This window comes from Hippocampus guttulatus, chromosome 10 (assembly GCF_054856545.1).
Source record: "Hippocampus guttulatus isolate MCC_2025c chromosome 10, RoL_Hgut_1.0, whole genome shotgun sequence".
NCBI classification, from domain to species: Eukaryota; Metazoa; Chordata; class Actinopteri; order Syngnathiformes; family Syngnathidae; genus Hippocampus; species Hippocampus guttulatus.
The window spans coordinates 2855572-2872687 of NC_141270.1; the positions used below are offsets into that span (position 1 = coordinate 2855572).

General features: G+C 43.8%; 1 protein-coding gene across 5 annotated transcripts in view; it reads left to right on the plus strand.

Annotated features, from left to right (window-relative positions):
- rgs17 (regulator of G protein signaling 17) overlaps window positions 1–17116 on the plus strand; it is a 17238-nt gene continuing 122 nt past the window's right edge. Inside the window, exons 1-7 of one of the 5 annotated variants that reach the window (XR_015101982.1) lie at window positions 1–239; window positions 3229–3549; window positions 4868–4998; window positions 7748–7822; window positions 7908–8139; window positions 9045–9291; window positions 9431–9530. Coding sequence is in view for 2 of the 5 variants with exons in the window: in XM_086121520.1 (XP_085977646.1) it covers window positions 3547–3549; window positions 4868–4998; window positions 7748–7822; window positions 7908–8139; window positions 9045–9233 (630 nt within the window). In the remaining 3 variants the exon portion in view is untranslated. Of the gene's footprint in view, window positions 240–3228; window positions 3550–4867; window positions 4999–7747; window positions 7823–7907; window positions 8140–9044; window positions 16036–17116 lie in introns of those variants that run through there. The other 4 variants (XR_015101981.1, XR_015101980.1, XM_086121520.1 and 1 more) reach the window with 4 other exon arrangements.

Below are 17116 nucleotides of genomic sequence, written 5' to 3' on the forward strand. Positions count from 1 at the left end.
TGGAACTTCTCAGACGAGCCCTCAAGATGATGGGCTGCAGAGCCGGAGAGCAGCGCGCATGCGCGGTGCATCCAGGGGCTCGGCGGCGTTCGATGCTGAAGTGGGGCGGATGGACGGAAAAACGGCGCCGATGGACGTTCTGCGACCAATTCGCCATTAACGATGCCCTTCGAGAGAGGTCGGGACATCGTCGCGTGGGCACCCACCACCCTGGGACACTGACAGTCCGACACAAAGCGGTAAGACGACGCTTATTCGGGCGCGCTCGGAATCCGGGGGCACACACACACACACATACACGCGCGCACACACGTACACACTGGCTGCAGCGGCGAAGGAGGAGGCGGTGAAGCTAGCTCGGCGGCTAGCATGGCAGCTAGGTCGCCCGTTCAGCTCCCTCCGCCTCCTCCCGAAGATAGCGGCGAGCGAGCGACAATGATGGCGCTGTCGCTCGAATCGGGTCCGTCATGAACTACCCTGACTGCGTTCGAGCTCGGGTGACGGCTGTGCTCGGGTGGGTTCGCGGCAGCTGCTAGCCAGTGGAGCTAATCGTAATAATAGTTAATGGAAGTTCCTCGATGAGAGCAGGTTCACGTGAGAAGGGGTAAATGGGGGCTGGGGGGCTTGAGGCACATGCAACATTTCCACCCTAGATACTTTTTTTCGTACAAACGACCTCCATTTTTCAGCTCCTTGGGTGACCAGATGAGAGCACCCCCTGCGCGTTGTGTCGCCAGAGTTCCCTGGTTCAGGTTCTAATCATTCTTCCTGGTTCCACTTACTTATTGCCTTCTCCAATTTGCTTGGGGGTTATATACTGTATACTGTACTGCCACAAGAATGCACCAAAAAGAAGCTCTCTCAAATTAGCAACGTGACAAATTTTTTTTGACTGAAGATGACTGTATATCAAACCGCTGAGTATGTTAGGAATGGTCATTCAACCTGAGTACAACGCACCAAGAAGTCTGAAAATCGAACGACAGAGAAATTGTGTATTTTGTATAGACAAAAATATTTTTCTGGACGTTTTTGTGTGACATCGCCAATAGAAAATCTGTCCCAGAATATATTCAAATTCAAGTAAAGACAGTACAACTTTTAAGTTTTTCTTCACAAGCCGAAAGTCCCAGCCCATCTCCCAATCTTTGCGGCAAAATTACCGCGACGCTTCAAACGGTGTCACTTGCTCCGAAAACTTAAATAGTGCCAATAGAACATTGTAAAAAAGAAAACGGAAGAGCAGTAAGGGCATCAAAATCAGTCATGTGCTTTACTCGTCCATTTCACTCTTTGAGTACTCGCCAACAATTGTGAGCAAAGACCTTTCTTTCTGACGCAGATGATGATTCGCCAATGTACCACATTGCCACAGTATTGCACCTACAACTGCGATGTCAAATTTTGTTTTTTGACTTAATTATTGGTGGCTGATATTGGAAGCCCTTCTGAGTAACTGATGCCTTAGAATAAGGCTGCGATGGGCACGATACGGATCCCAGGTATCGGTACTCACCCATTCCAATTACCAACACGTTTCGGGGTGACGTAATGGTGTGCGATGATCAAGTTCACACATTGGTGTAAGAATACGAGGCTTAGCTATGTGTGATGTAACAAGTGTTCTCAAAACTATCATTCAGGTATGCCAAACACTCACTGTTGTTTTTAACGCTGTTAACCGTGGACTTCTGCTTTGACAGGAAGTTCCTATTTGGTCTGAAAAAAAAAGAGACCTCGTGAATAGCAGAAAATGCATAGAGTGACAATAAACTACCCTGATAAACTTGCCAGAGGGGTAGCGTCAACAATGCTTCATTCACGCTGTGTAATTTGTTTTGCTGGAGCTCGACCAAAGTGGTTAACGTTAGGCAGGGATAATTTTCTGTCACAATTATTCGGCTGTTGCCATCCAAATGTGAAATCGCCGCACCGAGGAAGAGTGGTCGACAGAGCCTTTATCGTCACGATTTTCAGTTCACTGAATGTATATCAAGAGTTTGGGGGAAAATTTATAGGGTTTAAATGTTATTATTTCTTCCCAATGTGTTTCAATGCGCGTCAATTAAATGGGGAATTTGGGCGATTTGTTAGCCGGGCGGGTCCCAATCACTCTGAGCTGCAGCGGTCAACTCTACGGTGAATAAAGAAGTTGTTGAAGTAGATTGGATACTTTTTATTTTTTAAACTTGCCGATAGGCTCCAAAATCCTGATCGTGTAAAGCACGGGTGTCCAACCCGCGGCTCGCGAGCCGCATGCGGCTCTTTGGCCGGTTCAATGCGGCTCCCAGGCTTTCACATGACAAGCGTCGAAAACGCCTCAGAACTGACTATGTCAGCCTGTCAACAATCCCGCTACTTGATTGACATACTGGGCAACCAGTCAGATGACAACTGAATCACCGCCCATGTGCAAACAATGGCGCTAAGTGCTAAGCTAGTCAGCAAATTACCTCTGATGTCAAGGCAGGGGTGCCCAATACGTCGATCGCAATCGACCGGGAGCCAGCGGACTGGTCCCAAGTCGACCGTGAGGGGTCGGAGGAGGAATTGGGGCGAGGAAGGGATGTGATGATGCTTATGTGTGCCCATTTGTGTGATGTGGCTCTTTGCAGTAACACATTAAAAAAAAAAGTCTCTTAGTCTCTGACTGGTTGGCCACCCCAGGTGTAAAGCCTAACCTTGGATATTTTTTTTTCTTTTTAATGAAGTATTTAAAGCCCTGATTTCCTGCAGTCTGAACTGTCATCATGCCCTTGGCCAAACAAGATGCAACAGCTTCAGTAATATCCGACAACCGTCTGCTATTTTTGGCGTAAGTTAGTGTCCGGTTAGCGAGTGTTCCAGCGATGCTCACTTGAAGCATTTGCTTCCTCTTTTTGATCCGTAGTGTGTTACCATTTCATTCAGATTTTCTGCTTGGCACGACGGCGCCAGACTTTCTTTGGAACTAATCTAAGATGTTAGCATTAGCGCAGGGGCAAAATCACTTCACCGAAAGAAACCCATGAAAAACATACTTTTTGCGTAAATCTGTTCAGGAGTTTTTGAACAAACAAGCAACCACGACAAAGGTACCACGTTGGTTGCGCAACACAATGACCTCAAACTCGTTACAAGTCTCTCAATTATGCTCTTGATTGCATTGCCCGATAAGCCAGTATTGGTTGTCAAAAACGATTTAACGCATGTGGGGTTTTTTTTGTTTTTTTTCCCTGTCTCCCTCAGATGCTGTACTTTCAAGTCCGCAAACGACCCATTCGCTGAGATTGGAGGGCTAGCCGGCAGGAGATAACCAAAGGAGCGGTCGTGAACTGAAGGGGCATTTCGGTGACTGTCTCGGGTCAGGGATGGTGAAACCACTCACCGCTGCTGCTGTTGGTAAAAAAGGACCACCTCGCCTTGCCCTGAGCCTCCCACCAGATACCAAGGCAGTCCATTAGCCAATCTCAGACGCTCTGCTGAGCGGCCTCGCTATTGTCCGGCAACCGATTACCTCACGCCATGGCTACTCTGTCTGACCTGCTTTCAAATACTCACTAATTCATGGTAAGATGTGCCATCAAACCAAATTTATTTGGGATTGTGAAGTCCGTATTTGTAGACACAAAGTGGCCGGGGTCATTGTGTCAAACCCGTCGAATCGAACTTGCAATATCTGTCCGAGTGTCTCTTTGAGCCCCGAGTGATTTTCATGCGGCACTTTTTGAATCACTGGAAACCTTCCACAAGTGTGACTTTCATGCTCCCGCTGCCACGTTTGTGTTTTCGGTCCGGGATTTGCAAGTGCTGTCAATGCGACCCCGCCTCTCCACCTTCTCAACAAAGCCGCGGCCCGCCGTCATTAGCATCCAGCAGGACCGTTTTATTTATTTTTTCTTGTACGCGGGCTCGTTGCCTGGTTGCTGAATAACTGATGCGCTTTCCCAATGGTCAGGCGACGTCATTTGCATATCAGACAGCCCCGTCGCCTTAGTTTCCCCCCATCCGTTGTATGTCCATATGCAGACCAGGTAGAGAGGGACAGAGGGTCTCTGCTGCTCATCTTCACATCCGGGGCGTTAATGACGGGTTTAATGTCGGCAGGTGGACGCGTTTTGTTTTATGATGACCTGCAACTTTGATTAAATTCAGCAGGAATTCACCTCCTTCGCTGAGATTGATGACAGGGGTTGTGATGTAACAACCTGAACCCGGAGCTGCCAGAGCACCGTTTGCTCGGCAGCGCGAGGAGGCTTTCCCTGGTCTGTTTAACTTGCGGCGAAGCCCGCCAGCTGGCCGCCTTGCTCTCCTGGCGCTTAAGAAATCAAATTACAAGGCCGCGCTGTGCGTTATTGTCTGAGGCACTTTAAATGACTTCTTTGAGAGAGGCATTTCATTTAGATTAGCCCGCAGTGCTCACCGCAATCCGGCCCGTAAAGAAAAGACGGCAGTGTGATGTTCAAGTGGCTCTCTCGACCGCCTGCCCCCGTCGTCCACTTCCCTCGCCCCTCCCGCCCCCACAGTTGTAACCCAAAGCCTCGCTCGCGTCCACCTTCCGAGCGTGCGAAATGTGAGGGGAAACCCCCAAGCGACCGTGACAGAGCTCCACGGCATCTACAAGGTGGAACACGGCGTGCACCCAAATCATCCTTGAACGTGAAATTGCTCGACCCCCAGATGGGAAATAATGTCAAGCGCACAAATCTGTGAGCGGCTTCAACTGTTTTCAGCATTAACCCTTTACTAACCGTAGCGGCAATGTTTTGCGTAGTAAGTTTAATTCAAATGGCTCTGGGTAATTTACAATGTGCAATTTTGATGGGGGGAAAAAAAATGGATCATATTTGCAGTAACGGGTGATTTGTGTGTTCTGTGTGCGCCAAAGCCCCGGAGTGTGAGTGGAGTGGAGATGAGAAAAAGGCAGGCGGCGCACATCGAGGCCCCACCACAGGTCCCCGGACAGCCCCGACCCAACACCTGCTGTCTCTGCTGGTGCGGCTGCTGCAAGTGTCTCTGGTAGGTCCTCTGCTTCTCCATCCGCACTGACCACAGACACATGAGCGTTGTTACACACCCCACACCCTCCCTTCCCCCCCCCCACAGCAAATGCATTCTAAAGCACCTCTGGGTTGAAATGAACTCACCCCTTGCGAGATAGGCGAGCAACTATTTTAAGCATGCAGATGGGGTCTTCCTTTGAATCTGGCGCCTGTTAGTGAGGACATGATTGGACAGATAGTTGAAGGCTTAAGTGCGGACAATAGCGAGACTTGACCTAAAGGACCGTCGCGAATGTTGGAAGGAGTGTTTAAATGAATCAAAGGGAGAATGGTTTTGTAGTGATGTTGCTTTGAGTCAATGAAATGGAGGGAGCGCGGGCGGGGGGGGGGGGGGGGGGGGGTTGGTGTGGGAAGAGTGGTGAGTGAGAATTGGAGGGGATAAATAATTGATTAAGAATGTAAATATTTTTATCAATGGGATTTTAATAACCATTGGTGCTTTAACTTAAAAGTTTCATTCACGCAATCGTGTCAACTTTCCTTTTAATCCGTTCAGACCCCCCCCCCTCAAAATGAAATTTTAGAAGCGTTTATTTTTTTAAATAAACTACTCTAATAATAATTGGGTTTACTGCATACTGCACGTTGCAGTGGACTGTTGCTCATTATCTTCTTGTTCTTATTCTTATTATAAGATAAGATATTCTTATCTTATTATTATATTCCAGAAAATGGTGAATCTTTAGCCGGGATGAGCACGGCGTGCGGAGCAGTGATTTCAAACCAACCTCAGAACTGTTAGGGCACACACGCTAACCACTACTGCACTGTGCTGTTCTCTTGAACCCCATATTGTTCAACTATTTCGGTTCCGCTGGATCTCCAAACAGCCTCATGTGGGGTGAAAATCAATTGAAATCGAGCCCCAGTGGCACGGAAGACCCGCCTCGTTGCCCCCCCCCCCCGCAAGCCAGCAAGCAATCAATGCCAACAAACGGCATCCCGCTCCTGCAGTCGCCTCGCTCGGGCCGCACGCTCGGCCTTAGAAAGACGGTGAATGAATGTTTGTTGTGGGCCAGTGAATGGTGAATGCGTCGCCTGTGTCGCAGCACTCCATCTGAAGAAGTGGCAGGCTGGCAGCTTGTCAGACCTGGAAGGAGTTTCCCAAACAAGCCAGCGTTTCAATGATTTCTATGCCGATCTATTTTTGTTATTTTCTTTTTTTCCTATGCTGGTGGTTAATTCCCCCACCCCCCACCTCCGGTCTAGCAATCTTCCCCATCTCGCTCATCCCCTCTAACCTGGTCCTCACCCACGATCATACAATCCCCTTCTATTTCCATCCTCTCGTCACATGCAAAACAGCTGTGAGGAACAGCCTGTATATTTAGGCGTATTGTGAGGGCGCCCGGGGGTGGGGGGGCTGCGGCCCGCTTACCCTATTAGAGGCAGCACAATGGGGACTTTGACAAGAGCCCAGCAAGAGGAAGCAGAGATCCTCCATGGTGGGACAAAAATAGACGGCGCAGTGTCTGTTGCATTATGGACCAAGGCGAGTGTGACGGGAGTCGCGGCGGACAGAAGGAAGCTCGCATGTGTGTTTAGCGCGTTGACAGGAGGCCATTGTTCACTGGATGTCTGGCAATGTTTATTATAGATTGTCTTGCTCACTTGAGGATCACACACTTCTTTCCCAGCTTGATTAATAGCTGCATGATACAAACCAAGAATGACATGACGGCAATGTTGTTGTTGTTTTTTTTTTTGTTTTTTTTATGTTGTAGGTAAATTTGGGGCAGTATTTGCAGTTCCTTTCAAAGATTGCGAACAACAACAAAAAAATAATAATAATAAGGCACCGGACACCACCATTTATCTTTTCTGCCAAAAGAGTTGAAACACAGCCTGCCTCTCCCCATTCATATCACACGAAAAGTTTGTCACGATGACACCAAAAAAAGAAAATCTACTAGGATGAAATGTAAAATGTGCCATGCGATGCTCTCTTAAATGCGCAGATAAGCCAGGAGGCTCTTTGTCTTTTTTATTTATTAAACGTCCATGAAATTTGGAGTCTGAATGCTAGCATTGTACGCTAGCATTAACAGTAGGCAGCGAATAATGCAAGCTTTGTTTTTGCCTTGATCACAAGCTAACAGACTGACTTGTCTCTGTGCATTTGCAGAACTACACAGTATGTGCAACAACACATTTACTTCCTTGTCCTTCGCATACTGCGAAAGAAAGTTGAAGGTCGTAAGCGCAGCTTACATGCTGAGCTTACGTATGAGAGCCACATCGAAAGTAAATTTTTTTTTAAAAAATGGAATATTCAGAGGGAAAAAAGGTGACGTTATGAGAGAAATCTTTACACAATGAGAAAACAAGTCTAATGCTTATGTAAGAAGAAAAAATGCAGAATTTTACTAAACTTGAATTTCACCATGTTCTCAAAAATAAAAACATTGATTGTTTTTAACGCTGTACAGCACTTCGGATTGCATTTTAAATGTATAAAAAGCGCGATATGAAAAATATTTAATTCGACTTGGTGATTTGAACATTGCACTGTTATTTTTGTCAGAACAGTGTCATTGTCATCAGGTGACTATTTCTTTTCATTTTGATCCAAAGAGTCTTTACGAGTAGATTGTGAATGAATTTTTAATCCAAAGAAGCAAAGTGTACCGTTTGACTGCAGTAGTCTCGCTCACCCCGCCCGGGACACGGCTGTGAGGAAAGCCTGCCTGTTGCCCGATGTGCAGGAATGAAGACCGGATGGAGAGAAGCGAACGCCAGACCTGCACCAAGATGGACAGTATAGAAGCTGCAGAAGAACAGTAAGTCCTCAACCCCGTCGCCCTTGGCTTTGCGTCGTGACGACCGCTTTGTCTTGATCTCTAGCGTTTCCCACCGCCACTGCAGACACCCCAGTCTCGACGAGGTGCTCTTGTGGTCTCGGAGCTTCGAGATGATGCTGCGCTCGCTGGAGGGTCGGGAGATCTTCCGGGAGTTCTTGAGGTCAGAGTACAGCGAGGACAACCTCCTATTCTGGTTGGCCTGTGATGAGCTGAAGAAGGAGACGGACCCCTCGGTGGTGGACGAGAAAGCCAGGATCATATACGAAGACTACGTGTCCATACTGTCGCCGAAAGAGGTTTGGACTCTGGTTCCTCTTTGTCAAAGGGAGGCCATTTGTTTGAAAGCCGACCGTAAATCAACACAACCACCGAAAATGAATTGTTCGTTATTCGACTAGGCCAGGGGTCGGCAACCCAAAATGTTGAAAGAGCCATATCGGACAAAAAAAAACCCCAAATGTGTCTGGAGCCGCAAATAAATAAAAGCTCCAGGGAGCCACTAGATGGTGCTAAAGAGCCGCATGCAGCTCTGGAGCCGCGTGTTGCCGACCCCCGGACTAGGCGGTGGATACAAACAATAATAGTGCAAATTTCAAAAAGGCATCCGATTACCTGAAAAAAAGCCGGTAATAAAGTTAATGGCATACCCAGCGCAGGGCTATTTTTGAGCAGCCACATGATCACTATGACATAGCACATGCTATAACATGGAGTCATTCCTGTTATATTTTACTACAAAATGCCATCTGCTCTCATCTCGTATTGCCATTATTTAGATAGATTTGAAAAAACATGATCAATCCTCACCAAAATTTAAAGACGCATCTCCACTTGGATTTTAGAGATGACCTCAGCCGTTTCCGCCTCATGCGCGCTGAGCGAGAAAACATAAACTTCACCTAAAACTACACCAAGTGTCACCAAAATGGACACGTCTGCTCATGCCCACTTCATATTCTGAAAATGTTGGAACGATAGTCACAATATATACTGTATATATATATTTTTTCAATTTTATGGACGTCATAACTGCAACTCAGACAGTGATACTGTCACGTACCACTAGAGGGAGCCCACATACCACTAGTGGTACTCGTAAGAGACTGAGGGTCACTATATTAAATGTTTACGAAGCTTAATCCTGTCAAGAAAAGTTTCCCGACCACCATGTCAGCCATTTTCTTATTCTCATCCGTGGCAGGTGAGTCTGGACTCGCGGGTACGCGAGGGCATCAACCAGAGCCTGGCCGAGCCCAGCAGCCTGATGTACGAGGAGGCGCGGCTCCAAATCTACACGCTGATGCACCGAGACTCCTTCCCCCGCTTTCTCAACTCCACCGTTTACAGAGACCTCCTCGCCAACAGGAGGCGCACCTGCCTCGACACCTAAAGTCCCGCACCCCACCTCACCCTCGATGCCCTCCATCGAGATGACTACGTCAACTATGGTGCCAGACGTCCGGTTTGGAAAAACAAACTCTTTCTTGATTGCAAAAAGACTGAATGACATCCAAGCTGGTTATTGTTCTTATTTATATTTTTCAAGCAATTTCTAGCCAGTGACGTGACTTTGCTGGTTGCTTTTAGGTCAAATTTGACGAGGCCGCCTTCGCCGGCCGCTGATTGTTTTCGCGAGTCCAGATGTCTTGATGGTCACGTTAGACCGTGGACTCCTCAGGACCAGGAAGTAAGAGCGAGAACGTGAGAGAGAGAGAATGGACAGGCCAATGATTCCTGTACTGTAATAATGACACCTCACTTTTCATTTCTAACCCCATTTTTCTCCCCATATCATTCTGAGCTAATGAGATGAAGGCCGTCTTACGCCGACGACTGCAACTTTTTTTTGTTTGTTTGTTTTTCTTTATTTTTAAAAGATTTTTCTTTCAGAATAGGCTTTCCGGCAAGGGAAAACAAGCATTTATTTTTCATTTTTTTGGAGAGGGGAGGCATTCACATTGAAGAAGCAGCAACCGTCCATGTTTCCATCCCTCCATTCGAGCACTTTCCTTCTTAACATGTGAGAAGTAAGGGCTAGACTTGTGGTTGGGCAGCTACATGTAACTCAACAATGCCTTCACATGTGTTTTGACGGGACGAAAGAAAAAAAGGCAGCGAGTGGCTCTCCTGTAGGTCCTCCAACACCGCCGTGCCCCCTTAGAAAGCAACCACAGTTAATCCCGACCCTCCCTCCTGCTTCCCATTCGTATCCTCCTAACCTGACAAGCACAGGTCAAAAAAAATAAATCATTATAATAACACAGCGGTAGTCGTCTTCTACATTGAGGCACTGACGCGGTTGGGATAACAAACCCCCTGGCCTTTTTTCTGTGAGGTGTAGCCGGTGCCAAATATGATGTCAACAGCGCTGAGGAGGACAGAACTCGTTCTAGCCACTAGCCAGCAAAGTTTTCGTTAGCGACAATGCTAACACTTCCCCTCGGGCGCTAGAGCCGCTTGCTAGATTAGCATGCCTTTGCGCTATACTGTACACTCTCTCTTTGGTCTACTTTTCCAAAAAAAAAAGAAAAAAAAGGTAATACTAGTAATAATAATTTTAAAAAAAATTCTGACTTTGAACGCATGATAATGTGTCGCTTTAAAGAATTTAGAGGACAAAATGGAGGGGCGGGGTCTTGCCAAATGTCCCGGTAACTAATTTTTTTTCTCCCCGCCCGGCCTGTTGATATGCAGTAGAAAGTGCATGACTGAAGTATTATGCTCTCCTCCTTTTTTTTTTTTTTCTTGTCGAATTAACATCAATTATATTGATGTCCAGATAGATGACAATATAGCTATCAGGTCCTAAAGTGTTAGCGAAAGCTGTGACACTTGTCGTTGAGGACTCGTGGGAGGAGTCGACGTTGCCGTCTGTGTATCGAACTACCAGACGTTGGGCGTGCCAAGTTTTGGTGGAGAGCCATTTGAGAGCAAGCTAGTAAAAAAAAAAATTATAATTTGAAAATTGGGTATATTGTACTGTAGTTAACCTTGTTAGCCTTTGTGTCTCTACCTTGCTCGGCTGGATTTTAAATTGCTGAAATGTCTCCAAATTAGAGATGGGCACGAAATTTCCGTGATCCACTTTCAAGCTAATTGAGTAACTTTTTAAAATATTAGTCATGGGACAGGAGAATCGCTCTGTGAACGTTCTGAACGCCTGCTTCCATGACTGTTGTATTGAGCAAAGTTCTGAGTGGTTGTAATTGACGTCACGACTTTATTGTTCACTTCCTTTAGACGGCAAAGTAGTTGCGAGGGAATATAAATCTCCTCTGCCGGACACGATTTTCCAAGTCTGCACCACCCTCATGATCAGTGCACGGATTATGTCCATCGCGACTAAAAATCGGTTTATTTGATGAGTTGCAGTGGAACCTCCAAAACTGGAACTATTTGGAGTTCAACCCTCCTGGAAATACAAAAAATAATAATATTCCGCAAAAGTCAGAGTATATGTTTTGTTATGGCAATAGATGTGATTTTTAATCACTTTATTTTTTTCGACGATGCACAATGTTAAATTTGATCTGGTAACACCAAGTGTGTTTTTCTTTTTCTTGAGCTTTTTCTTTTTGACAGACTTTTTCAATTCCGGCACTACCTTTTAAACTCGGTGATGGTATCGATCTGCCGCTAACTTTCTGCTGTGTCAGCCTTCAAAGGGTGAGTCATTTTACTTTATTTTAGTTGTCTTTTGCAACGGGTAACTTCTTTTCTATCACAGTTAGAATTTGCAATGGTTCCTTCCATCATAGACTGAAAGTTCTTTTCGGTATGGAATAAATTATGTGATTTGGAAAATAGCTTTGAGCGAATTGAGTTCCTCGTCGGAGGTTCCGCTGTATATTCAAGCGTAGTCGGCGAATGTTATCAATCGAGCGGGGTCAATCGAAATATTGTTTTTTGAGAGGAAAAAAAAAGTTTTTGTTTTGTTTTGAATCTAGGTTCAGTGAAGACAAAGGTCTGGCCTATAAGAGTTTGTCTAAAGAACTAGAACATATTATTTATCTCCTGTCCGTACATGCAGGCGGCCACATTAGTGGCATTCGCTGTGCATGCAAGCGCCCAGTTGAATCACAATAAAAATATATATATATATATATATATATATATATATATATATTGACAGATAGATAGATATCCATTTTTAGGAAAACATTTTTTTTTGCCGAGACTTTGAAATGCAAGTTAACGCGAGAATGTTTCACCACTAAGCATATAAATAAATAAATACAAATAAATAAATAGTCATGGTGCAATGAAAATCAAGTTTACATTTCTAAAGAGACAGCGAGTTTATGCGCTTGGTGGCGTCGTGTTCAAAACATTTGGGAGACGAGCAGGAAGGTTCTATGCTGTGGAGAGATGTACTGGGAGCACTGCGCATCCAGCGTTTTCCCGCCCGGTCTCCTTTTTGCCTAACCACCCCCCACCCCTACCCCCAAACTTTAATTTATTGTGACTCTTACACAGTCAAGGCGATTGTTTTGTGTTGAATAAATGTGGATTTTACAAGCAATGAACACGTGAAGTCATGCGACGGTGGCGGTGCTCTGCCATTTCCACTCCCCCCCCCCCCCCCCCCCCCATTTTAAGAACTAAAGTGTCCTGACAGGAAGGAGGGGGGGGGGGGTTGCGAAGCTTTGGCCTTATTGACACATTTATTATGATCATCATTCTTATTCTTTTTCTTCTTCTTATTATTATCATCTCCTTGGATGAAAACAAACAACAACCCTGTAGGCTTTTCACTACCTCTCATGTGGTTAACTTATTTCACATCTAGTTGTCAGGGGTTTTTTGTTGTCTTTTTTTTTTTTTTTTTTTTTTTTTTTTTTTTTGGGTAGATCTACTTGAAGCCTAACACTGTAAACTATAAAATGTGCACAGACAAAAATGTATCCGAGCGGCAACGTGTGGGGGCAGGAGTGTATTCAAGAGAGTTTAGCCTCGACATTTTGTTGTTGTTGATTTTGCTTTTTTTTTCCTGTCTTTGTTTTGATTTTGAACTAGATTTTTATTTTATTTTTTTTGCATCTATATAATAATTCAGGAAACCACTGTCTAAGGGCTAATCCCATTTTTGCCTATGCAAATGTGTTGCTGGGAAAAGGGCGAGGTTCCGCCCGCACCCGTTTAAAAGATGGACCACGGTTTACATTGCCCTTTGCTGAAGTCCTTTCAATCTCACTCAGCAAAAAAATGTTTGCTTATTCAAGTAATACACAGAGAAAATAGTATATGCCTTCGTGACGATACAGAAACAAATAAATGTTGTCTGACATGATGTGGCAGCGTGCTGGCGTCTCGCGAAGAACAGTGGCTGGCCTTATGTACGATTTACGAACGGAGGATGTTTTATTTGTCAAAACAAAACAGCAAATTTGGAGTCATTGTCACGAGCCCGTCTCTGTCCAGTCGTTTTTACATCCAGGTTTGAAGGGCTGAAACGTGCTCACAACAGTCTGGTGACATTCAACTTCCTGTGAATTTTTGATTTTGTTTTTTTTTTTTGTCTGTGAAAAGATGCGTTTTCTTTTTCACCTAAAACAATAGCATGTCATCTTCGATATCCGACCCTCAAACGTCTCGTTTTTGTAGCCGCATCCTCGCCAACGATCACTGTGTTGATGCAGTTGGAAGCGCACCCATCGGAAGTGGGCTTATTTGTATTTTTTTTCCATTTTTACTCAAATCCCTAAAATGGGTCGCCGACGAAAATCGTTCACATAGCTAGTTTGAGCCACTTTTTAAAAATATTTGCGATGAGGTACGATTTGGGGCTTTATTGAGATCTCTCCGTCTCTGTCAATTTGCGCGAAATTCGATTCCTCGACATCGGTATACAGTATCTCATTTTTGTTTTTCCCAAGACATCCTCCGATTCCGTCACTTTTATTTCTCGTGCTCTGGCTTCCACTCTCGGTGACGGGCAATACCACCATTCGCGGGAAAAGCGTTACAGTTTTGACGTCCTCGCTTGGCTGGTGTGCGACAAACGGATTTTAGGCGATCACTTTTCTCTTTATTGATTTCGATGCCTAAGCCTCAAGGTCAAGAGATGATGGAAAAAAGCGCAGGCGGAAATTGGGAATTTAAACATTTAGCTGATGGGGAGAGATTATTATTTTTTCTATTGAGCATGCTTTTTGCTAAATAAATGAAATAATTCAGTTATTTGCTACAAACGATACTGTATGAGTATGTATTCAAGTACTGCAGTATGCAGACAATTAAAAAAAAAACTCTTTTGAGGGGTTTGTATTTTTCTCACCGAAGCATACCCGATTCTTGAGTGTTACATGAAAACAATGAGCCTCTTTGTACGAAAGTCGGATGTTGATCCGCTCGTATGAGTTTGTCGTCTGGTTGCGAGAGGAAGGCAACAATTTCAAAATTCTTGAGCGGCGTAGGACCGACAATATCATCGGAACGACAAACCCACTTTTGGATAACATTTTCACCTAAAACTTCTTGAACGAAGTCAAACGGGACAATAACGTCGGACCAACAGCGACGTCAGTGCGACAACAACCTCTTAATCGATGACGGACGACAGAAAACGACTCGACGACATCTGACCCACACCGACTTCTGTTGACGCCAGCATCTTTTAAAAAAAAAAAAAAAAAAAAATGTCTGACCCAGAAAAATCTTTCTGGTGACGATTATAAGAAAATCGGACAAACACTGACAATAAAGTCAGACCAACAGTATCAGTGTCCGACCAATAACGATGGCGGACTGACGACGACTTCTTTGACAATGCTGTACAAAATAACCCCAAAACAATTCCTTCCGATTGACTTATTTTTCACGATTTAGGATACAAAACCATTTCCTATTGATAGATTATTTTACAAAGTGCAACAGACATCGGCAATGTCGGACAAATAACGACAGCGGACGACAACAACCCCTTTCAATGTAAAACGATTTCTTGAAAGACATCTGAAGAACAGCAACCGGTTGTCGACTTCATAGAACTTTTGTCGACGACTTCTTCAACAATTTTGGACCCAAAACAATTCACGACTTCTTTCACGGTGAACGGACGACAACTTGGTCAACGATTTCGTACAGAAAACAATTTGAACTCGAACGACGTTGGACTGACATTGACTCCTTACCATTGACACCGATTTCTGGTCGAATTCCTTAACAATGGACATTAAAGAACTTCTGGCTTATGACGTCTCAACCAGAGTCAGACAAACGCCAACAAAATGAATTTTTGAATCTAGTCCCGACGACGGCAATAATGACTTCTTTCACAATGTCGCTCAGAAAACAAGTTCTATAAGGAATCCGAGCGATCCGGAGCACTTGGTGTCCAAAGTGCCGTGAAATGCGGGAAGCCCTTAAGTGTAGCATCCGACGCGTCCCCAGCGTTGTCGCGGACCCAGCCGTCACATATCGCTGCGTAAATGCGTACCTCAAGAAAACGTTGGCAAAAGGTGTACATTGTGACCAACTTTTTGATCATTAATGGTGTTGCTTTCGGCAAGTCTTTGCATGACGGTTCAAATCGGATGTAACAAAACTGTACTTTTGCATCTCCGTGTCCATTTCACAATGTATTGTTTTGTTTTTTTTGTTTTTTAATTATTGGTAAATTCCGACACATTTTTAAAAAGTGAAAACTATGTGCCAAACATTTGTCATTGCCATGCGGTTGGACTATAAGCACGGTCAAGTGTTTGTTTCATTTCAAAAGTGTTTGTCTTCGTAAAACTATATCAAGTAATACCCAACGCAGAAGAAGTTTTTGTAAAAAGGCGATGATAACGTCCAATGGTCGTTGATTGCGGACAAATAAGAGCTATTATGTCACAACTGAAATTGTAACTTTTGTCGCCCGCAAAAAAAAAAAAAAAGAGAGAATGTTCACCATTATTCTTCTGCGATTGTTCATTTCTCTGAAGAGCGGGGCTTCTTTCTCATTTCTCTGAAAAGGTGCGAAAGACCTCTCGTTGAGTCTCGCCTGCTGTGTTGAAAGCTGTGGTCCATTGGGATCGGCGGCACTTGGTCTTGTCTTTGTTTACACGAAAAAAAAACCACACCATCTTTGCGTTACGACAAAAGGCCAATCTTTTGTGACTGCCCTTGAATATCTTGTCATTTTGCATAGTGCTGCTAGAAAGTGTAATAACTTACAATAAATACTTAGTAGATTTTTTTTCCACAAATGTCATCGTGCCTTTCTTGGGGTTGGGCTGGGAAATTATGTGTTATGTCGCACGAGCATGAAGTACAGTATATGATTTATTTTTTGGGGTGAGCTCCTTATTTTCCTATGCATTATTTATTTGCCACCGTCGAAAGAAAAGCATCAATTTCAATATTTTGTCAGTTAATTTGTTGAGCACCTCAAGAGGATCTTTGCGTTTCGGCAAATAAAATCAAACAAACCAATTCTCATGTTAATGAGAAAAGCAACGTGAGGTCACATTTTCTGTCTTTGTTCAAATTGCGAATGAAAAGCAATTTTTAAAGGGACTAAGAAAAATGAATGAGTCCATTAAAAATATGCTGAGGAAAATATGACAAAAAAACTAAAAGTACCGGTAGACACATTTTTCAAAAAGAAAAAAAAACATGCAAATAAAATGTATGTGTGTGTTGGGGGATAAGATCATACAAAAAAAAACCTAAAGATGACTAAAATGAAAAAGTCATAATGTTGGAAAAAATCCAAGTAAAGTCCCTTGGGAGAAAAAAAATGTTAAAACAAGAAAAAGTCATACTGTTATGAGAATAGTCTTTTTTTTTTAGGAAATCATTTTAGAGACCTGGAATCTTATGATTTTTTTCATTTTGTGCAGTCTCAATAATTTTTTTAATGAGCATTTAGATTTTCAAATGATTGTTTTGAAATTGAGATTTGGGAAAATGCACGTACAAAAGACCAAAGTATTTTCCAAGAACAAATAGTACCTTTTGTCAAGGTAAAATTTGTAAAGTTACACGGATATAGTCGCAATATTACAAAGTTAAAAAAAACAAGTGTTTTTTGAAAAATCAGAATTCTTCCAATATAGAGGAATTTAGTTGTCATACTATGAGAATAAAAATATTACTGTATCTCAATAAGACATATAATGTAACATTTTTTTCAAGGTTGTCATTTTAAGCAGTCATAATAGTCCAAGTTTTTTTGTTTTGTTTTTGGGGGGGGGGGGGCACAAGAAAAGTCACAATTGCTCAAGAAAGAATTTTGTCAATTGTGCATCATCACCAAGACTCCGGATGCCAAATTTGAGACATTTT